Source organism: Phanerochaete carnosa (assembly GCF_000300595.1).
Source record: "Phanerochaete carnosa HHB-10118-sp unplaced genomic scaffold PHACAscaffold_3, whole genome shotgun sequence".
Taxonomy (NCBI): Eukaryota; Fungi; Basidiomycota; class Agaricomycetes; order Polyporales; family Phanerochaetaceae; genus Phanerochaete; species Phanerochaete carnosa.
In genome coordinates this window covers 1,206,589-1,228,045 of record NW_006767630.1, presented here as the reverse complement: position 1 = coordinate 1,228,045, position 21,457 = coordinate 1,206,589, and the positions used below count along the sequence as shown (strand labels likewise).

The 21,457-nt window shown below is 53.5% G+C and overlaps 9 protein-coding genes across 9 annotated transcripts; 4 read left to right on the top strand and 5 right to left on the bottom strand.

The window, feature by feature from the left end:
* Window positions 1–140: 140 nt before the first annotated feature.
* Window positions 141–3,173, bottom strand: PHACADRAFT_251616 (uncharacterized protein; the record flags this gene model as incomplete). Its single annotated transcript, XM_007393059.1, has 9 exons — window positions 141–250; window positions 1,866–1,869; window positions 1,968–2,098; window positions 2,167–2,438; window positions 2,490–2,556; window positions 2,609–2,814; window positions 2,873–2,890; window positions 2,944–2,987; window positions 3,094–3,173. Coding segments are annotated over 8 exons (822 nt in total), but the record flags the coding sequence as incomplete, so codon positions are not given.
* A 1,407-nt stretch (window positions 3,174–4,580) lies between these two features.
* Window positions 4,581–5,384, top strand: PHACADRAFT_251615 (uncharacterized protein). The gene is made up of 3 exons (XM_007393058.1): window positions 4,581–4,866; window positions 4,983–5,206; window positions 5,270–5,384. The coding sequence occupies exons 1-3, from the start codon at window positions 4,653–4,655 to the stop codon at window positions 5,318–5,320; spliced, it is 489 nt and encodes a 162-aa protein (XP_007393120.1). The 5' UTR covers window positions 4,581–4,652; the 3' UTR covers window positions 5,321–5,384.
* Window positions 5,385–5,858: 474 nt separating this feature from the next.
* PHACADRAFT_206652 (uncharacterized protein) lies at window positions 5,859–7,939 on the top strand. Its single transcript, XM_007393057.1, has 3 exons — window positions 5,859–6,021; window positions 6,073–7,101; window positions 7,156–7,939. Exons 1-3 carry the CDS (start codon window positions 5,874–5,876, stop codon window positions 7,818–7,820), a joined length of 1,842 nt encoding a protein of 613 aa, XP_007393119.1. The 5' UTR covers window positions 5,859–5,873; the 3' UTR covers window positions 7,821–7,939.
* Window positions 7,940–7,986: 47 nt separating this feature from the next.
* On the bottom strand, window positions 7,987–8,655 carry PHACADRAFT_206651 (uncharacterized protein; the record flags this gene model as incomplete). The annotated part of the gene is made up of 1 exon (XM_007393056.1): window positions 7,987–8,655. The coding sequence occupies one exon, from the start codon at window positions 8,653–8,655 to the stop codon at window positions 7,987–7,989; it is 669 nt and encodes a 222-aa protein (XP_007393118.1).
* A 751-nt stretch (window positions 8,656–9,406) lies between these two features.
* On the top strand, window positions 9,407–9,979 carry PHACADRAFT_88759 (uncharacterized protein; the record flags this gene model as incomplete). Its single annotated transcript, XM_007393055.1, has 1 exon — window positions 9,407–9,979. One exon carries the CDS (start codon window positions 9,407–9,409, stop codon window positions 9,977–9,979), a length of 573 nt encoding a protein of 190 aa, XP_007393117.1.
* A 448-nt stretch (window positions 9,980–10,427) lies between these two features.
* Window positions 10,428–13,850, bottom strand: PHACADRAFT_251611 (uncharacterized protein). The gene is made up of 10 exons (XM_007393054.1): window positions 13,520–13,850; window positions 12,963–13,456; window positions 12,695–12,911; window positions 12,508–12,643; window positions 12,140–12,452; window positions 11,405–12,081; window positions 11,260–11,350; window positions 11,096–11,209; window positions 10,875–11,034; window positions 10,428–10,818 (listed from the first exon to the last, which is right to left on the bottom strand). The coding sequence occupies exons 1-10, from the start codon at window positions 13,770–13,772 to the stop codon at window positions 10,538–10,540; spliced, it is 2,736 nt and encodes a 911-aa protein (XP_007393116.1). The 5' UTR covers window positions 13,773–13,850; the 3' UTR covers window positions 10,428–10,537.
* A 1,685-nt stretch (window positions 13,851–15,535) lies between these two features.
* On the top strand, window positions 15,536–16,709 carry PHACADRAFT_89483 (uncharacterized protein; the record flags this gene model as incomplete). Its single annotated transcript, XM_007393053.1, has 4 exons — window positions 15,536–15,918; window positions 15,975–16,263; window positions 16,317–16,516; window positions 16,565–16,709. The coding sequence occupies 4 exons, from the start codon at window positions 15,536–15,538 to the stop codon at window positions 16,707–16,709; spliced, it is 1,017 nt and encodes a 338-aa protein (XP_007393115.1).
* A 311-nt stretch (window positions 16,710–17,020) lies between these two features.
* Window positions 17,021–18,242, bottom strand: PHACADRAFT_139052 (uncharacterized protein). The gene is made up of 3 exons (XM_007393052.1): window positions 17,792–18,242; window positions 17,450–17,738; window positions 17,021–17,396 (listed from the first exon to the last, which is right to left on the bottom strand). Exons 1-3 carry the CDS (start codon window positions 18,154–18,156, stop codon window positions 17,043–17,045), a joined length of 1,008 nt encoding a protein of 335 aa, XP_007393114.1. The 5' UTR covers window positions 18,157–18,242; the 3' UTR covers window positions 17,021–17,042.
* Window positions 18,243–20,327: 2,085 nt separating this feature from the next.
* On the bottom strand, window positions 20,328–21,399 carry PHACADRAFT_251606 (uncharacterized protein). The gene is made up of 6 exons (XM_007393051.1): window positions 21,289–21,399; window positions 21,146–21,228; window positions 20,990–21,094; window positions 20,855–20,936; window positions 20,653–20,792; window positions 20,328–20,599 (listed from the first exon to the last, which is right to left on the bottom strand). Exons 1-6 carry the CDS (start codon window positions 21,358–21,360, stop codon window positions 20,455–20,457), a joined length of 627 nt encoding a protein of 208 aa, XP_007393113.1. The 5' UTR covers window positions 21,361–21,399; the 3' UTR covers window positions 20,328–20,454.
* Window positions 21,400–21,457: the final 58 nt, after the last annotated feature.

Sequence of the window (21,457 nt, the reverse complement as noted above, 5' to 3'; positions counted from 1 at the left end):
GCTTCTGGCGGAGGGACTGACTCGCACCGTCGTCGTGGAGAGAGAGACACAAACAGTGGAGCAGCGCTACAAACAACAACACATCATGTCACGCAATCACACCCATTCCGTCACTCGGTCCAAACTCAGAAAGCATGACACCATATAAAGAAGCTTATATTTGCAACGGGTCACAGACGTGACAAAGTGTGGAGCTATGACGCAATGGGTTACCTCTCACTGACGCGAGATCGTGGCAGAGATCAATCCGCTGCATACGTCATCCATCATCAGCTTCTCAGGGCCTTTTTTCCGCAACGATCTCTGCACTCACCTCGGCGCTGCGACGGGCACGAACACCTCTGCGGACGACCTGGTCAAATGAAAATCATGAGCACTTTGACAATTCGCGGAGGGGACAAAGAAAAATGGCTGGCAACATGTTCCACACACGTCACGCTTCACCGCCGGTATGTTTCGCGTATCACGCGGGCAAAATCAGCGGAAAATGCCAGAAAAGAAATAATCATGGGGCAAGAGCCCGCGCCCTGCCACCCCTGCAACAGCCCCCGGGACACGCCCCTTCCCAACAGAACGGCAACCAATGGATCGCAATTGCAATCTCTCGCCATCTGCAAAAGATCCTCCCCCGGATAACGCTAGTCCAACCGCAGCGCGCCGAACCCTGCAGGCTCCCCCACTTCCGGAAGCAAAAATACGGCGTGCGAGCGCGCACCCATCTGTGCCCCGCACGCACACACATTCACATTCAACAGCTGGTCCTATCGCTAGCCCCAGTCGTCACCGACGTTCACATGAACGCTCTGCCTCGTACAATCAAGCCCGTGACACCGGCGCAGCAGGCCGCGCTCCGGAAAACAGCAAGGAATGGACTTATCCATTACCGGCCGTGTGTGGTGAAGCAACTCGACGCGGTGGAGCATGCGCAACCTCGGAAGCACGCGAACACAAGACACCACAAGTGGCGTCGTGCATTAAAGACTGAGCTGATCGCCCCGGGTAATCTGTTCTTCCGCTCAGGTTCCCGCTCCACGAGGAAGCGAAGAGGCAAATGAACACCGGACGTCAGCGCAGGTTGGGTGCGCGACCCCAACGCGAAATGAAGTAGGTAGAATAGCACTGTGCCATGCGCTGCCCATTCACACGAGATCTATGGCTGCAACTGTCGTGCTGCGAAGAACTGTGTGATCGTGGCACTGCCTGAGCGGAATATGGCAGAGACCAACCTCGCCGAAGTGTTTCACGAGAGAAGATAGCATGAGAATGGTATGAAGCTCCGTTCTCACAACTACTCCCTAAAACAATTAAGCAGCAGGTACGCGAACGACGCCCTGCTTCGCAGGGAGCAAATGCTGCGACCACAAGAGAAGCGGAACAAAAACGCGCTGAGAAAACGGGCAAGGGTCTCGCATTCAATGCAAAGGCACCCTCGACCGACGAAAGTTCAACAGATAGCCAATAAGAATATTGGTTACTGCCGCCAACCCTGTTCACAGAGCTGTCAAGGAACCGCGGCCAATCACAAACACGTAGAGAAGATGACGAAAAGTTGAAAGGTAAAAGTAGTCATATGACACATCCCGATATTGGACATGCGCAACGTGACGAATCCGCAAACAAGTCCGGGGAAGCGGACCAATTGCATGCGAAGCGTGCAACGATGCAAACAAACAAATGACCACGGGAGAAGATAAGCTCGGCAAGAATACCGACGGAGGCATTCGGTCAGAAATAAAAACAGGTGCGATAGCCAATAAAGGCGAGCACGATACATAACCTCGGGTGTAATGCGCCGAGGCAAGGCATCGCCCGACGCTTTGTATGAGGAAGGCAGATAAGGTCCAGCCATGAGGCGGGATTGAAATTCAGCTGTGCAGCTGTCAAAGAGACTAGTGATGGCGGCAAAGCAGACAAGGCAGCATGATCCAAAAAAAGAGAGAGAGAAAGAGAGAGGAGGGGGGACGTACGGAGTCAGGTTATCGATCCCGACGTAACGCATGTCTACCGGGATGTAGTGCTTGTTGGGAAGGCTGTACGAGACCGTCTGGACGAGGCTGTTCTCCGCCAGGATTCGCTCAGCCATCTTGTACAGCGACGCCTATGATATTGACACACATCCATTGAGTCCTGGAACATGACCTGGGCCGGTAGATTAGAGATCCTTACCTGAACGCTGTCGCTGTCGTCCGTCGCGAAAATTTCGAGGGTAGCGACGCGTGCCTTCTGAACGACGACATTCCCGTCCCAAGCCGTGCCTTCGGCGCTCAAAGCGCTTGGCAGCTTGAAGGAATCCACGACCGCGTTCTTCGGGACCGTAAACGACGCAAAGGTGTACTTGAGGTCGACAGACGTGGAGAAAATCCGATCGTTAACCTCAACAAGGGTCGTGTGTTCGTCTCGAATAAAGTTTTCGAACTTAGAGCCGGCGGATTTCAGCACTAGAGATAAGTGAGTTGATAGAAGTCCTCAGGTTGACGTTGATACTGCACCAAGAAGATCTGAGATGCCGGCAGAGACAGTGACGGTGATGTTGTCCTTGCCCTGAGAGGCGTCTACCTAAATGGAACCTAAGCACTTGCCACATGGTAAGAAGACATTGCCAACGTACTTCAACATCAACCAGACGCTTCTCGTCACCGTCCCTCCAGAAGGAGTGGCTGTGCTCCTTGCCGTTCACGTCGATGCGCTTCCAGCGGAGCTGTTCGATGGTGATGAAGGCCTTATGAATGTGATCGTACTTCGAGACTAAATAGGTGCCAAGGTGCATTCCAAAGCGTTCAGGGTGTAAGATGTGCGGAGACGTCTTCGCAAGATCTGTGATGGTAAACCGTCGGAGACATGGAAGGAATACGAGAGTAGCTGGCTAACGCACGATATGTAATGTTCTTAACTGCAGCAAAAATTAGGACTTGTGATCAAAATCAACACAATCGAACAACGTACTAGAGTCGGTGGCGACGATGACAGAATTATCTCCCTTGGTGTACCTGTGGGTATGTGCACTCGTTAGTAGCCGTCATTCTAACAGACTGCACTGATTCCGCGCATCGCTACAGCCTCTCCTAACGTCGCCACGTTCAATTCAACACTCACGCGACATCGATATCACCTTCCAACAAGGACGTGACATTGTACTCCACGATAGTATGCCCGTTGGCCTCGCGCACAACATCAGCTTGAAGTTGTGTCAGTGTCCACTGTCCAAAGCAATTCTCAGATTATTTCGCCAGCTTATTTCTCAGGTGCCGGCTGAGCGCTGAACGTTGAACGTTGAACAGCGGCACAGCGTGATGGCGTGATGGGGGATAAGCAATATTCCGCGCGCATTCTCAAGGCTACCTGCCAGATTGAGAGGCTTTCATGCGACTTCGAGTGCGCTGGCTGCCGAATTCGCAGGGGCTAGCACCCCTCCGCCCGTGCACATCGACACTGTGGCCGTTAGCCAAATGAAGGGAACGTCCAACCCTTCCTCGCCATAGCTCTTTGCTCGCTGAGGATGTGGACCCGAAAATCGCGGCGCTGCTCACTGCGCGCTGAGCGCTGGGCGCATGCATCACATGATCCCATGCAAGGGCGACGCGATTAGATTTATGGCTTGCGACGCTATCAAATCTGTAGCCTTGACACAAGTTTCACGAGGACCAAAAATGTGTTATTTATGAATAAATATTTAGGCACCGCGGCAATTATTTCCACTGACACAAGGGTGGACAGCGTCGGGCACTGGGGCGGCGCATCACTTCTATCTTTAGTACTTGACACTGCCTTTCTGGAGGGGTTCAGCCAATCACGACAGTAATTCCCACGACTGATTGCGCGACTGGATGCGGTACTGGATGCGGTACTGGAGATGATGTCCAGTCGCACCTCGCGCAGAACTGGATGCGGGTTTTGCCCGTTGTGTCACTCGCTCATTTGTAATTGTTATCATGTTTTCCTCCCACACATCTTCTGGTGCATGATACTCCGTTAGCTGCCGTGCTCGAAGCCAGAGTCAGTATGTTTCAGCTTGCTCTAGGAACATGTAGCAAGTACTTATGTCGTAGAGTCGAGCCTTGTTGAGTGATTTTCCCGAGCTTTCAGAGGGGCCTTGTCTCGGCAACACTTCTCAGGATTTGTGTTAAAGACTATTCCAGACTGGCGGAGGCCCATTGTCTGACTCCTTTTGTCTCCCTTGGTACATCCGCTTCCTCTGCGCAGTCGGTCTCCTTATCAGCTCATCCGACCACTCTACGCGAATTGGTATATGTAGCTCGCTCTCTCAGCGACCTGGCTCCTACATTGCTAACTACTGAACAGACCACCCAGTCCTCAACTACCGACCCTCGAGATGTCCTCAGCTAAGCTTACGCACGCTCGCTACGGAAAGCAGGCCATTCGTGTCTTCCGTGTCCAGTCGCACCTCGCGCGGAACTGGATGCGGGTTTTGCCCGTTGTGTGAGCATGTTGTACGCGAAAAAGAGGAGACGATGTTGGGACCCGGAGAAAGGGCCGGGGAAGCCGCCCGTTACCTCCGCAAGAGCACGTGGCAGGGCGGCTTGTCCCGGAAGCCGCCTTTTCGTTGGCTCGTCACCGTCACCGTCGTCGTCGTCGTCGACGTCTCTATACCACCTCTTATCACACCATCCCAGGCGTCGTCGGCCGTTGACACGATGGTCCGCCCGGCATCCCGCATCGCTCAGCCCCTGAGGCATCGTCTCCAATTTCAGCAGACGCGCTTTGCGTCCACGAACTCCAGCACTGAGGCTGCCCAAAAGAAGGCCCAGGACGCGTTCGCCTCCGCCCAGAAGTACGCGGGGCAAGCCGCTGAGAAAGGAAGGAAGTTTTTGGGCCCTGTTGGCGACAAGTTTGCCAACGTTTTCGGTGGTATGTACTGCGCTATATTGCATATAAGCTGCATTGACTCACGGACACTTCCCGGCGCAAATGACCCATTCTCTGCATGGTTATAACATTATAACGTGCTGCTATGGCTGAATTAGCTTACCGCGAGCCCCTTGCCTTCAACTTCCGGGTCGCACGCGAGTTCCTCAAGCAGATCTATGTCGCGGAGCGCCTGCAACCTCCCTCTCTGTCCACCGTTCAAAACGCGTACAACACAATATGGTCCCGTGCATCCAACCTCTCGTACTGGAGGGAGATCTTTCGCACCGGAGAGTACGCCAAGATTGGTATTTATGCTTTAGAGGCGTATGGTATCTTTAAGGCGAGTCCTCGTGTCATCTCCGTTTCGGTGACCTCGAGAGCATTTTCTGAACCCGCCGCCTAGGTTGGGGAAATCGTTGGACGGAGAAGTTTTGTAGGATACAACATCCAGTAATTGCACGCGCGAGGCCCTGTCTGTGCCGTCACAAAATACACTTAGAGCTGAGGGCGTGTTCAGACGTCGACTGCGATCACGCGACTACATTTTCTCTTGCTCTCCCGAGCGATACTGGACATTGAACTTACTGCATGGAGCATGGTTCATTTCCTTGAAGGAAACGCCGTATGCGCGCGTTGCCTGCGTTTCCGATATGAATGAATTGCGACGGGCTGGTAAGCGAACGGCAATATGCTGAATGCGCTGAAGTTTTTTAGATGAAGGGCATAAATTCGTAAGCGTTTGCCGTTCCTGGTTCTCTTGTTGGCTACCCTTTTATAACAGACAAGGCGCTACACGTGGTGTTCGCGCATTGTGCGTGTTTGTTCGCATAATTGGGACACGGCCACTTGACCCGTTTTATGACAGGGTCCAGCGGCTCGATATCAACTTGTTCTGCAACGACCATCTTGTCTCCGTTTGCTTCGGCCACGCCTGTCGACTGTGAGGCTCACGATTATCGGTATCACATGCTCGCATTTGGGACTAACCTTCCTTCCACAGACCTGAAATGAAACCACGAATTTTGCGCTCCCTTGAGGGCAAGATTCATCGAAACTACAACATCGAGAACTTCGTACGACACGTCTGGCAAGGCGAAGTTGATGCACATAGGCTGTCTCCCGATGTCCGGCTCACTCTACCTAAAGCCCTCCGAAGTATATTCAGGCGTCTAATACTGTTGCGGCCGTGCTAACATCGCGTGTTAGGACTGCTTGGCTGCTACGACGAGCGGATACTACGACGAATCAAGCTCAAGACTCTTACGGAAGACGAGCTTGACCATGCACATGACCTGTGGAAGGAGACAACATCCTCCGCTTTCGCGTTGGATATGCAGACTCACGATTGGGAGGAGGTCAAGTGCATCCGGTGGACACACTGGCATCGCGTGAAGGCCTTCGTCCACGTAGTCAAGAGCGACGAGCCATCTTCAGACGAGTGTATTCAACAGCCGGTAGCCTCCAGGTCTTCGAGGAAGGACGGGCTCACTGGTGCCGAAGCACAGACGTTGCAGTACGTTTTGCCTCTCATGTCCTCCAGCGCGCGGGGTTGGACAAGCGGTATCGTTATCCGTGATCACGAGGCCACCTTTTGGTACATCGACCGTATGGGCGTCGTCATCTCACAGACCTTCAACATCTTCCTCGAACCATACCATCTGTGGAGCGCCGGTCTTGCCATCGCGAAGGCTGCCACTACTTCCATGGGTATCTGCCCGCTCATCACCTTCACATCCCCCGACGAGATCGACTTCCGCAAAGCACGGTTGGATGCGGTCGATCTTCGCGATGCCGAAGGCGTCCAACTTGATGCCATCACGCTCAAGTGCGCAGGCGATGAAAAGGTGCCGCTCACTGTCACTGCGATCGTCGGGCGTGGCACAACGGTCTTCAGTGCGCTGGCCGCCGGAAAGACCAAGCAGCTCTTTGGCACTGATCCTCTCGTCGTCAAGATGTCCTGGTCACCTGTTCATCACCATGCAGAGGATCAAATCATTCGAGCAGTGCGACGGACGCTTAAGAAGCGCAAGCCTCAATACCTCCCATCTATCCCCGAGTTGAAATGCTCGCTAGATCTATCGGTGGAGGACAGTGGCCTCCCACGGGCCTCTTTCGGATTGCCCCTTCCGTCTGAAGAGCGAATCTTCCGTTTACAAGTAATGGAGGAGTACCTGCCTCTGACGGCGGTCGGCGACGTTGAGGAGTTCAAGATTGTATTCCTGGATGCTGTCCAAGGTAAGTCACATCGAATGCCTTCACAAGAAGCCCTGTTGAATCCGTGTCTCACAGCACATCACTGGGTATATGAGATTGCCAATATCCTGCAAATGGACATCAGCCTGGAAAACATTATGATTGCCGAGCGCGACGGGCAGATCCACGGTGTCCTGGGCGACTGGGATCTCGCAGGCGCACCTATCCCACATAACCAGCCAAGAAGTGAGCGGAAGCGTCTCGGTTCCCGACCTTTCATGTCTGCGGACTTCTACGCCTCCTGGTGGACCGGCGAGCACTTCTATCGGCACGACCTGGAGTCGTTTTACTACGTCCTTGCAGCGTTCTGTGCTGGCTTTGATCCGGAAAGTCATGCCGTGCGCCTGCTCGACGACTGGCTCGCTGAGGCCCAGAATGGGAAGGCTGACAGGAGGAGGTCATTGGCGAAATATCATGACGCTTTCTTTCAGTACGCTGCACCGGATTTCCGCGAGCTCGCCAATACTTGGGTTGTAGCGCTGAGCAACCTCTTCCACAAGACGATCGGCGTTACCTACGCTCAGCTTAACTCCATGCATGCCATATATCTCAAGGCATTGAAGGACGATGACCCCGATTTGGCGGCTGATACGGAAGATCTCATGTCCAAGTACATGGATGATCGGGGGAGGGATGTCATGTACCGCAAGTTTCTGCAGTGTCTCGGCGTCGACGACCCCGCATGCAGGTGTATTCACTAGGACTCTTGGTTTGTGATCTCAATGTGAGCTCAATGTACAGTAGCATCCACGAATTTATCATTATCGTTATGTCCAGGACACAACTCGCGCTCTTCAGTAAAACGTAAGTGAAGGTATAGTACAACGTCTGACACACTGACGCCCGTCGCCCAGCATTGTCCTTTCGTCATCGACGAGCGTCCTCAGTGCCCTTGTAAGCCTTCCTGTTCTTCCTCCTCTCGATCCACAGGAATACTGACTCCTTGAACTCAGCCTCGCTCATCTCCAGTTCCGGCGAGAAGAGGTTCGTTGGAAGGTAATAATGGGGTTCCTCCTCATCTGCAAAAGGTTCGAAGCGCAACGCGTTTGTGCAGTGCAACGCTCTGCCGGAAGACGAGTCCGAGTCGTACGCTGCCCACTCGGGGTCCGGGAACGCGACCCGGCCGTCTTCCAGCGCTGAGGACGGCAGACACCCAATACGAGGCGCGCCAAACGGAGTGAACGGCGACAGCGAGGTCAATGACCCGAAGATAGAAGGCGATGGAGTGCGAGGGGATAATTCGTCGCTGCGGATAGACGACTGCGAGCGACTGCGGCTTCGACGGCAGCCAAGGAGCGGAGGCGAGATCGCCTTCATAACCCGCTCAGCAGCACGAGGAACCTCTTCAACATTATACGTCGTGGAGTTGCTGCCGTCCGAGCACGTATTGATCACGGCTGTGACCCTTATCCTTCGTGGAGTAATGGGAGAGGGAAGGGCAGGCATGGGAGTACGAGAAATATCGTCAGACTTCAAGTCTGCGAGGATGTCGTTGCCTGGACTGGCCAGGTAAGTAGTGTCGAATGCAAAAGACATTGTCGTCAGAGGCTGATAGTGCTGATAGTAGCAGTAGATGAATTTGAGGACTTAGCCATGAGACGAGGCCCGCCTTTTATGTCGCGTCCAGAGCAACCAAATAAACAGCGGAAAGCATACATTTGGTTCCAGCACGGCAACGAGACTCTCAAAATTGTCTTTTCTCGACAAGTTGAGAATGCGATATTCAAAATGGACCGTAGGATGAATCGACGCGTTATAATCGAGACCAAGTTCGCAGTCCCCTCGCGCGTCGACGTACCTTGGTCGTGGCAACAGAAGTCGGCGCTTCCGAAATATCGACAGCTTGTTGGGTGTCTTTCGACTCGCAGTTGCTCTGTCTGCGCCTGCCAGGACCTGGCTGCACCAGAAGCGAGGCTTCAGGGAAGAACATCTCACGAGAAGGCCAATATCCAATTATTTCAATCCCAACCACTACACTTGCCAAACTGAGGCTGGCCGCGGGAAGCACGCTATCCGCCCGTCGATCCTCCCGACACCCTTCCTAATTCGCAATATCCGACACCCAACCTGGTCTTACGATTCCTCGACGGCAGCAGTGAAGAACAGGATACCAAAATCCTACCATCCGTCTGTCCCGCTGATCACAAACAAGTACAACGCCGCGAAACACATAAGAGGGCCCTATGCTCGCTAGTGGACGACAACATCTCTTGCTTTCACTCTACCACTACAAAGTTATTGATTACCACTGTCATCTACTGTTTAAACATGAAGTACTATCGTCACGATGCCCGCGGCGAGTACAGTGAGTATCTCCAACGCTATCGTGTTTTGTCAGCATATCACTCAACTTTTCACAGGGGTCTATAAGGTGATCACCATGGGCCGCACCCTGTACATGCGCTTGAATACTATCGAAGAGGAACCGGAGCCGGAAGAGGTGCTTGGGGGCAAGGGCGCATTCGCGGCGCCATATCCATTCAAGCCCCATGTGCCTACTCCGTACTTCACGCCCGAATTCTTCTTCGATCCAAACTCGCCACCGTCGACGCCGAGCCCGCTGGAAATTGCCATGTGTATCGCGCACAGGGTTCCAGTCCGGTGGAGGCGTCCGGTGCCCCCTGCACCACGGGTGACGCCCGTCAAAGCATTCCCAGCCTTCCTGGACCACACCCCGTCATCCAGCCAGGCTTGGGCCAATATGCTCAGGATGCAGTTGGAGAGCGATGGATTCCATCGTAGCCGTCATGTCGGGCTGGGGTTCGACATCCCGGAACTTTCAGATCGGTCGCTTCACATGAGCTTGGAGCGCCCGCCAGTTCCCGACCTGCGATCCCGGCCTACAATTTTGACATGTTAGGCACGATGCTACCCGTTGTGTTTCATTTGTCTAGCAGGCTAGACAAGCCAACTATAATCACCCTATCTTTTACCTGCTCGTGTGATGTGAGAGATGATGTTTCAATTCAGTCTGAGTCTGTACTAGTCCGAACTTGAACGCATAGTTTGGGTCGCGCAAGTATGACACCAAAAAATCTTAGGGAAAAAAGGAATGGAAGCCGAAAATCTGCGTACGCACGCGGTGCGCAAGGCGGTGCGTCAAGTCGTTTGGAGATTTTGGCGCCTATTTTTTTCCGCAGGTCCACTGATGCACGTCTCGACGTCGACCGCTGAGCGCTGATGGCGGGTCGTATGCTGCGGAGTGGTTTACACCGTTGGCGTCGTTAGTGGCAAAGATGATGTGCAAGCTGGAAGATAACTGCAGTGAATAATTACGTTTGGAACAGGCAAACTGACTAGTTGGTTCAGGTATCATCATTGCACAGAATGGTCCAAGCACTCCTTTCTAATATTACAAGATCACCGTGATATATCCGCAACGATTCTTTTATACATGTATGACACTAGGCGACAACATCTACACGAACAGCCAGCGACCACGCTGCTCGGCCCACTTGGAGAGCTCTTCCGTGCTAACAGCAGCGAAGTCGTCACGAAGCAGGGGTGTCTGGGCGGGGCCCTCGGCAGGAGTCTCAGGAGGCGTCAAGGGCGTCACTGACTCTGCAGGCTTTGTGAAGCTCTCGTGCTCGTATGGGGACAGGATTCCGAGGCCCGAGCCGCCTACTGCGGTGAAGTAAGGGTCGAAGTTCGCGGCTGACAGGTCCTTGGCAAGGGCTTCCAGCTCAGACGCCGTGAACTCTGTGCGAACAGTGTAAGAAACCGACTCCCGTTGTCCTTGCTCTGAATACACGCACCATCAGGGACCAGAGTGACGGCGCAGCCGCCTCCGCCAGCGCCAGTGAGCTTGGTGCTCAGGTTGTAAGGCGCCGAAGCGCACTTGAGCCGGATGAGCTCGAGCGAGTCGTGAGATACGCCGAGAGACACCAGATAGCTGTGATTCTCCTCGATAAGAGCCTGCAGGGAGTCGTACGATATGTAAGCCATACTAGTGTCACGAGGGCAGATAACGGCGTACCGAAAGCGCACTGAGTAGCTGGTGACGAGAGAGTTCAGGGTCGCCCAACGCGCGCCTCGCCTCGTCGGAAATGCTTTGAATTGCCTCGAACATGCTGTTAACCAGATGAGGCTCCTACGGAGATTGTCAGAGGCCGGAAGTCGATGCACCAAGATTAAACATACCTCGAGCTTCTTCTGTGCAACCTTTGCCACTAGGGCCTTCGTATCTCGGCCGACTTTGGAGTCGGTGAGCAGGAATTTCAGCGATTTGAAGCTGCGGATCGGCCGTCATTGTTTGTTGCATCGTGATAGGTAAATAAAGACGTACCCGTTGATCTTCTCCACGCCGCTCTTTCGTCCGAAGCCAGGCTTCGTGTACGCCAAAGCGCCTCCAAAGACCGCGACGGTATTGTCAATACCGCTAGGGGTGCCGTGCAGCACCTTCTCGGAGACGAACGCCCACCGGTTTATCTCCTCGGAGGTAGCGGATGGAATCGCACGTCTGCCCTCGTGGTGGACGTGAACATGACCCGGGTCGTCGTCGGAGGGCGAACGACTCCTTTGTGGAAATGGAGGTATTTCGATGCGCTGGTGAAGGAGTAGAATAGCTGCAGCGGCGCACGCTGAGAATGCCGCAGACGATCCCAGACCGGCACCCACAGGTAGGGTGGAACGAATAGTAAGGTTGAAGGAAGGCCTTTCTCCGCCGTGCGTCATAGTCATGTAGAGATACAAGAAGGCAACCATGGCTGCATGAGCTTTTAGCGGCATCTTGTGCGTAGGCGGAAGGGCCCGCTCGTTAATCGCCTGTATCAATCCCTGATCCAGGTTCTCCGGATGTGTGTCCCCTGGAGGCACTGGAGAGACCGCATCCCATGGTAAAGTGTCAAGATCCCATTCGTGATGGTAGTCCTCGATATTGGTAAAGCGGACTGAGATCCTATTATCGTAACGCGGTGAAGTCAGACCATAGCAGCGTAGGTCAACTGAAGCAGCAACAGCGGTCTAAGGATATATATATATCCTTAGCGTGAAAGTAAAGAGATGGAGGAAATCGACTTACAACTCCGTGCACAACCGCATGCTCGCCGAAGAGGATGACCTTTCCGGGAGCACTGAAGAACCACTCGCGGTCCTCTTGGCGCCTCTTCATCTGAATTAGAGGTTCTCCAAGAGCAAGCTTCTCCACAGCCCTGTTTACAGCGGCAGGGATGCGCATGAAGTCGTTCGCGGTCATGGAAATCGCTCCTGCATCGAGGAGCGCATGGCGAAGGTCATCGAGGAGGTCAGCCGGGTCCTCAATACCGACGCAAAGACGAATAAGGTCCTCTGGCAGACCGCGTGCCGCACGCGTCGCAGGGTCAATAGAAGCGTGTCTGTATAATTGCTGTAAGGGACTCTATGGCGTGATCCATTAGATCAGTCACGTACGACATGACGCAAGGCATGCTGATGAGGCTGTTCACAGCACCAAAGCTGACGCTGATTCCCCACAAGCGAGTGGCGCCGACGATGCGCTCACTGAGTTCCTTGTCACCTGTCTCAAAGGAGAGTACGGCACCATACCCTGGCAATCTTGGCTTAGGTAGAGAAGATAGGGCACGGAAGATGTACTTACCGTCGGCGATGCGCTCATGGATCTCCTTTCCTGGGTGACCGGGAAGCCCCGGGTAATGAGTAACGAAGCCAAGCTGCTGTAGCATCTGAGCGACGAGCATAGCAGTAGACTGCTGGCGGTCCATGCGAATAGCAAGAGTTTTCGTGCCTCGGAGAAGGAGGAACGAGTCGAAAGGCGTCAAAGCATTGCCGACTGCATTGATAGCGAAAGCCACTTGCTGCAAAGACGGATGAGGACATGATGCATGAATCTGTGATAGCCACCATACCTTGGCTAGGTCGTCTCTATTGCAGGTGATGACACCGGCCATGAGGTCGTGATGTCCACTAAGATATTTGGTAGCGCTGTCGTAGACGATGTCTGCACCGTGCTCAAGCGGACGCTGCAGGTACGGGCTCATCATAGTGTTATCCACGACTATGACAGCGTCCTCGCACTTTTCCTTAACCATGGCACTAATCGCGGCAATGTCTACTATCTTTAGCAGAGGGTTGGTGGGGCTCTCTAGCAAAACCATAGCAGTCTTCCCAGGGTTGAGGTATGGGACGATAGTAGACGCGTCGGTAGTGTCGACATGATGGACAGTGACTCCCATATGCGTGCGGATGTAAGTGAGTAGACGGTTGGTACCACCGTAGAGATCATCTCCGGCGATGACTTCTTGGCCTGGTTTCAGGATACGGGTGATGACATCCAGAGCGGCCATCCCGGAGGAGACGGCGAAGGCATGGCTGGCAGAAGATATCTTCGCAATGTGGTGCTCTGAGTGACCGCCGATCAGCTATCTCCGGTGTTTTGGCCTGACGCATGTGGTTGATCACTCACCGAGGTGGGTCCTCGTGGGGTTTCCGCTCCTGCTATAGTCATACTCTCCGCCAACACCCTTGAAGGTAGCCGTCTGATAGATCGGAACACTGGAGCTCCCGTGTTGGTCCTTGTGGCCAGAGTTCGGGTTCTCGACAGTGGTACATAAGGTGGAGAAACGGTACGGCTTGCGAGAACGAGAGATCGAAGGTGACTCTGGCTCCGGAGTGGGCAGGTTGTAACGATCCTCGAGCTGAGTTTTGTCGTTCCCCATGGTTGTAGAGCTAGTTACAAGCAAGGGGTTGAAAACGACTGGTTTTATGGACTCTGGCGGCAGTCCTTAGACCACGCGTAGCAAGACTGAGTGGGGAGGTGGAGGTTTAGCTCAAGAGGTCTCGCCATTCTCACTGGCGCTTTTGGTCAACATTCATAATTTGCCATGATCACACCATGCTTGGGCGCTTTTTCGCATTCCCCGTTCAGGCGCCCGAGCCCGACACTTGCCCCGCACTCGGTTACGTCTTGACTAGTGACTCTTCGGTCGCAGACGCCTTTGCTCTTTTATGGCATCACTCTTATACCTGCGGGAATTCTATCTATTGCCATTCACAACGCCATGAGAAAATTCTGCCAACGAGATCCACTTTAAGTCGGCTAGTCGCACGGTGCATCAGAGTTGCCACCCCAGTGTCCCTGCCCGAAGCCTTTGGTGAACTTTGAAGCGGCAAAATATCCAGATGATTTGGGCCGGAGCAAACGTCTGGCGGTGTTGAGCAAGTTCGCCGGAATCATCAGAGCCCATACTTCCGCACGAGCTGAACACCGAAAGGCTGTACTGTTAATTTGACTGAAGAACGACCTATGATGACCGACGAAACGTAGCGTGGCTCGCTGAGATTTCTTGTATTTCCAGTGTATCTGAGGACTCTGTGCATCGACTCTTGTAACGGGGCTTTTAGGAAGACTGAGAATATTCTAGATGGATCCTAAGCGCGGGTGAGAAGGTGTATGTGTCTGTTTGGCGGCCATCGGCCTAGCGTGGGAATAAGAAGCCAGGACGCCACAAAGCCGTCTTTGGCGTCTACTGCTTGCGGGCGCTTTTGACTTTCGCATCTTCCTGTGGTGTGGACCATTCGCAGGACCTCCGTTAATCTGCGTACTGACTGTTAGCTCGTTGTCTGCGTTCGGCGTCCCAAGTATCTGGGCGGCCTAGGGCTTTGAGGCGATTCCCCTCAGACTGCCAAACGTCCGAATCGCCGAATCCTCGTGGTGTTCGTCGTGGCCTACGTGCGTACAGAGTCACAATCTTCCGTCTTTGAGATTTTTTGCCTCCATAATCCAGAGTAGTGCGTAGCAAATTCCTTTAAACTCTTGTGCCTTTTGCTCAACGAAGCAATCTTAGTGACCATCGCAACGCATAGCAAATGCCAACAAATTTCCAATATGTTTCTCCTGAACCTGTTTGGAGTAGCCCTCACCTTTAGCGTCATTAATGATGACCGCATCGGTGATCTCTACCTGCGGGCCACGCTTGCCGTACCTCCGGCAGCGATGAACACCATCCTCAGCAACAACAGCAATGCTGGAAAGTATGGCCGTAGACCTGTGAGTGATTTGTGGCACACCTCCGTCAACGAAGCTGGCCTCTACCGGAACTGGTTAGCACGCCACAAGCTGTCACACTCATTGCCGAATGTCCGACTCCCTGTAAACCAGTGCGCCGGAGTCAGCCCTCTTCCTTGTGCCCATTCTTGGGGAATGCGTCTTGATCATTGCATTGGTAATTCTCAGGAGGCCGTAGCCCACCGTCAATCTGTCATAGACGATGCGGCACACTCAAGATGTCCCGCATCCCCTCTTTCCAAAGGAAAGGGCAATTGTCAGTAGGCCGAACCTACCTCTACTCGCTTTCGCCGGGACACAGCCCAGCATACTGCCGTCTTGCAGCGATATTTAAGCCTAGAGGTGGCACAGGCCATGGTAAGCCAACAGAACCACTTCGCATTCCAGCACACCACTCTCAGAACTACATACAACATGTCTGCCCTCTCTACTCTGCGCACTTACCGCCTTCCGGATCTGCATCCGCTGTGCCCATTCAAGGCCCGCTTCAACCCTCACCATGATGAGGCTGCCGCTGCCTCCAAGGAGTGGGTGCTCAGTTTCAATGCCCTCAAGGGCAAGAAGCTCGAGTTCTTCAAGGAGGGCGGTAGTGAGCTCCTCTGTGCATGGGCCTATCCCTATGCCGGCGTCGACCAGCTCCGCACTTGTTGCGACTTCGTCAACCTTCTCTTCACTATCGACGAGATCAGTGATGACCAGAACGGCAATGATGCCCTTGCCACCGGCATGAGCTTCCTGAACACCTTGAAGGATGAAAGCTACGACGACGGCTCGGTCCTCTGCAGAATGACCAAAGAGTACGTCCGTTCTCTTCGCCCCGCTCTTTTACCTATTGACTTACGCTCCAACCCAGTTTCAAGAAGCTTTTCTTCCCTTTCGCTGGGCCCGCCACCGCCCGCCGCTTCCTCAAGCACTCCGAGGACTATGTCCTCGGGTTTGCTAGGGAGGCGGAGCTGCGCGAGAAGGACGTCGTCCTTGACCTAGCTTCCTACGACCCGCTGCGCCGCGAGAACAGCGCCGTTCGCTACTGCTTCGGCTTGTTCGGCTACATCCTCGGCATGGACCTTCCCGACGAAATTTTCGAGCATCCCGTCTACATGGAGATGCATCTCGCCGCAGTCGACATGGTGTGCTGGGCCAACGTGAGTCGTACGATTGGCCTTCTTTTCATTGCATGTGGCTCAGTGGTCTACAGGATGTCTACTCCTACGATATGGAGCAGTCCATGGGCCATCTCACCAACAACATTCTCACCGTCCTTCGGAGGGAGAAGAATATCGATCTCCAGGCCGCCTCCGACTACGTTGGCGTTCACTTCAAGGAGCTCGCCGACAAGTTTGAAGCCAACAAGCTTCGCCTTCCTTCTTTCGGCAAGGAACTCGACGAGATTGTCGCGTAAGTCAATTATTCAACGCTAGTCCACAGCTGCTGATGAGCATGTAGCAATCACATCATGGCCATGGAGTCCTGGGTCGTGGGCAACTTGGAGTGGAGCTTCGGCACCCGTCGCTACTTCGGGAAGAACCATATCAAAGTCAGGGAGACTTTGATTGTGGAACTCTCTCCTGCCCGGGAGTTGGAGGCTTAGCTATTTGCCCCTACTGCGGGACATCCACTCCTTGACTTTCCCTAGCTTTCCCCTGGCTTCCCTTAGACTCTTTCGTTATCTCTGAGCTGAATTGAGTTCACTCACGACCGTATCCATACATACAGTATAAAAGCAACAAAAATTGGTAGTAGATAGATTTTAAAATACATCCGGGCGATGCGTGTTTGCCGTTTTTCCTGGTTGGGACGATGTCATACGACAACAAAGGAGAAGCACACCAACATGTGAATATACTTAGAAAGCTCGTAGGGTCTGTCGGCGTGTGAATCAGCGCCCTTGTGCTCCCGAATTTGTGGTAACGTACCCATGGGCTCAATCTTCATCGTCAGAGGCATCTTCGACGGGCCGCAGTACGACCAGACGAGTGTGCTTGATCTGAGCGTGAGTCGGCCCGAAGTAGCGCTGGGTCTCGAAACTCCATTCCAGGTTCCCGATGACCCAGTGCTCCATGGCGGTGATGTAGGCAGTGACGGCGGCATCCAGAGTCAGGCCCCAGGAGGGAATAGCGCTCTTGGTCTGGATAAACTCGTCCATGAGGCTACCGAAGCGCTCGCCTACGAGGTCTGCAGCGGTCTGAAGATCGACGCCACGGGCCTCCATAAGCACGGTCACGATATTGTTTCCGTGGATGCCTCTGGCCTGCTCCATACTATAGGAGTAGACATCCTGGGAACCAAATGTTAGCAGATGCACGCTGGGCCATGAGCAGAACGGCGTACGTTGGCCCAGCAGACCATGTCGGCGGCCGCCCAGTACAGAGCCATGAAGGTCTCGTCCTCGAACACCCGGTCAGGCAAATCGACACCCAAGGCGAACTCGAACAGGCCGAAACAGAGCCTGATCGCGCTGTTCTCCCTGCGGAGATGCTGGAACGCCACCATGTCGAGGACTTCACCCTTTTCGCGCAGCTCAGCTTCACGTGCGACTGCCTCGACATAGTCCTCGCAGTGCACCAGGAAACGTCTAGCGCAGTTTGAGCCTGCATGCTTCATGAAGCGTGCCCTGAATCTGAGGAGTAGATGAGCACGACGATGAAGATACGCCAATGATCGAGAACTTACTCTCTCGTCATCTGGGCTAGGGCCGAGCCATCGTCCCAGAGGGGATCACGCATGACGCTTAGGAACACGTTCCCCGTGGAACGCGCGCCCTTGCCGTCCTGGTCGTCGCTCACTTCGTCGACCACGAAGAGGAGGTTCACGAAGTCGCAGCAGGTCCTAAATTGCTCGTAGTCCGCGTACGGGTAGGTATGCGATACCAGCAGCTCGTTGCTGCCTTGGATAAAGAAGGCGCGTTTCCTGTCCGTGAAGAGGTGGTAGCTGTCTATCCATGCGGATGACTCGCGGGAGGCCTTGGCGTAGTGTGGGTTGGTAGAGCCAACGAGAGGACAGACGGCGAGCAAATCGGGGAGGAAGAAGGACCGCATATTTCACTGAGGGATGACTGACGATGTAAAAGATTCCTGGTGATTCTGAGTAGTTTGGGAGGCGGGTGCGAGCACTTTATATCCTCGAATATACCCGCAAGATCGTAACACCGACTAGCCGTCATAGTTTTTGAACAGACCATCGCACTGAAACACTGTACGACCGACCCTGTCGCAAATGTCTAAGGCTGGCCGCCATGAGCTTGGGCCGATCCGGAACTGCGCGTGGAGTGCTTCAAGATGAGATCGTGTGTATGAGCCCCATCCGGAGTTGCCTGCTCCCCGGCTTCAGAATGAGACGTTGCAAAAACGACTGAGGATAGACCTGCTTACTTAGGCAATCTTTCACGGACTTCATGTCCAGAGATCTTGAGATCTAGACTAGATATCAATGGATATTACTCAACATGTACTTTCTGCGCGACCGATCGAAGAAAGCGAGGGAGGCCGAATTTGCTGTGCTGGCGGACAGCGCAGGTGAGAATCTAACCCCCCGTAAGCTTTGAGAAAGCGGAAAGACCATATAGCCTATTTGATCTGCGCTGGGAGCATTAGTCCAATAAATCATTGTGAAGCGGGGCGCTTTGCAGGACATATCCGAGATACATCGACTGCTGTAACTCTGGTGTGGCAGAAGTCGTTTCACAAACCTGACAATCAGTCCATCGCATCGGAAACCACCCAGAGAAATTTCTCTCGTACCCGGGGTGAGGTCGGTGTCAACATTTTTGCTTCAGGGCGAGGTGGTCGTCTTAGCCGGTCTGCCAGACAACTTCCTAATCAGAACTTGTGAGACACAGCATCACCTCGCCCTTGCACGTAAAAGTCGACACCGGATCTGGCCCTGGTGTCGCCTTTTTCGACGCTGCAGTTAGGAGGATCTTCTCCCGAGATCCCACTCGCAGTGATCGAAATGGGATCTCGGGCGTCTGTTGACGGGCCAAGCACGAGCAATCCATTGCGAGGTGTCCTCGCCGGATGTAGGCATCTCTGCGTTAGCAAACCAGGCAGAAACGAGATGACGCATCTCGTTATCGTGGGGTGTATGGTTACCGTCTCCGAGTCGAGGCCCCATCCGGTGCATGCCTAGAAATGCAAGCACGGGACAACACCGCCGACGCCATAAAGGACACCTTCGAATAGGGGCTGCATCGTGTAGCTGACCCTCTCATCGCTCATGTCCGCTGTTACAGAAGCATGAAATCAAGTGTCTTGTGAGTAGGCAGCGTGCCTGTTGTCGCTGCATGACGACTAGATCGGAATGGCAACGACGACTGGGTTGCACGGAGTGACAAATACTCGTTAGTAAAATCCCAGATACTAATAAAAATACTGCTCTTAGGCGCGTCAGGTACATACGCCCGTAGTGAATCCTCGACACAGGCCACGCCGATTGTGCCATCAACCTGCTTTAGTGAGCTGACAATGTCAATGAGATGTGCAGAGCGACTCACAGCAATCCGGTTGCTTGAAAATCTCCCGGATGAGCTGGTGGAACAGGTGACCGGAAATTAAGCCGCAACGGAAAGGTGGGGCCTGGGCTAGGTTGGCTGGCTCGGTGCGTAAGCGCAGAACATACTCGGTAAGTGGACTGACAACAGCGCTAAGAATACCGACGGCGACCCGGCGGCGTAAATGAATGAACGCCACACGAGCGAAGGCTCGGTACCGGGGCATTGTGGCCTGTCTAAAGTTCAACCCACGCCGCAAAAATAAGCCAACCGCTACTCGCCGCGTTCAGAAAGAGGGAAACCAGTACAGGCTTTACTCCATGCATGATCCAACGGCCACTATGCAGAACAAGGTGGTAAGCGGTTACGGTCCACTTTCTCACGCACTCTGACGCGGAATGTACGATCACGACCAACCCCAAAACCTACAGATCAAGGTTGGGAAGGCGATGCTCAGCCTCGCAACTCTCTGAATAGTGCTAAGTAGACGGCGATAACTGGGGTCGTGCGATACTTCTGCGACTGGGTCATGAGCATGTGTTGTTACAGTAGATTACGCCTGGACGGGATTGGCGGCTGAGCGTAAGCATTAGCACGTAGAAAAACTCCTTCACTCACTGTACTCCGGATGGCGCATCTCTCCTGTGATCTGCCAAGCACATCATGACCGTGGGACAGTTCACGAAAGTACATGTCTGCAATTAGCACGATAGCAATAGGAGTATACACGATGCAGAGGACGAAAAGAGTGACGTGATACAAGGATTGACAAAATTAGAAGAGAGCTCCCAATTTATGATCCGGCGGACGGAGATGAGTGTGCGAGACCATAGCGAGCTACACAGAGTTAGAAGCAGATACGGTAACTGGCGTAACGACCGCTGGTTTCACTTGGTCGTGTAATTTTGACGACTTGTCCACGTCTCAAGCCGTAATAACGCGCCACCGGATCCGCCAGCTGGATGCGGGGTAGCTGAGTCTCCTTTAACCGGCTGTTGCACGATGTCAGACAAGGTCCGGAAATGCACAAAGATGCGACGCGTACTATTTCTCTAGCAGATTTTTCTTCTGCTCAGGGGTGAGAACGTCATGTCTGGGAACTAGTGTGTGGTGTGTAATGTTGACCAGGAGGTCGGCTTCTGAGAATTCCTCGAGCTTGTATTGCGACGCCATAGCCACGATAACCTACAGTGGTAAGGCCAGGTCGTACGTGTAATTGCGCGACAGACACGATGAAAGTAAAGTACCTTCCGCGCAGATGGTGTCATAATTCCGGGAAACACGATGATACCTCGTTGGATATTCTTTTCCTCCAAAATATTGAGAATTCTATCCAGGAAGTCAGCTTTTTATGTCGTGACTGGCCGTGAGACCCTACGCACTTTCGCATTGTCTTCACACCAACACTCTTCTCATCCGAGAAAAAGGTGAAGATTTGTTCCATCGGGTTATTCTGGTGATTTGTGAAGAAGTTCAGCTGACTCCGGCTGCGGCTCGGTTAATTATGGCCTTTGCTTCATGCAGGATCTTCCACTCACTCTACCGAGCCCATTTGATTCGCATAGAGCGATCGGAAAGTAGCGAGGTCCATGTGGATTTCGTCATCCGAGACTTGGAAGCCCTAACAAGCAGACAATGAGACTCTGATCAGGATGCGCTTTGAGTAACGCGTAGCACTGACTCTGTCCCGGACCAGTTCGTGAATCGTGCGGTTGACCTTCCAAAGCTTTGCCGTCTCATCCTGATCGGCCATGTCGTATACGTGTCAGAGGGAGCAGAGAGGACGTGAAGCAAGTCAAGGTCGTAAGCCAAAATGTGTTATGGGCGCTTTACATCTCTTCCTTGCACCC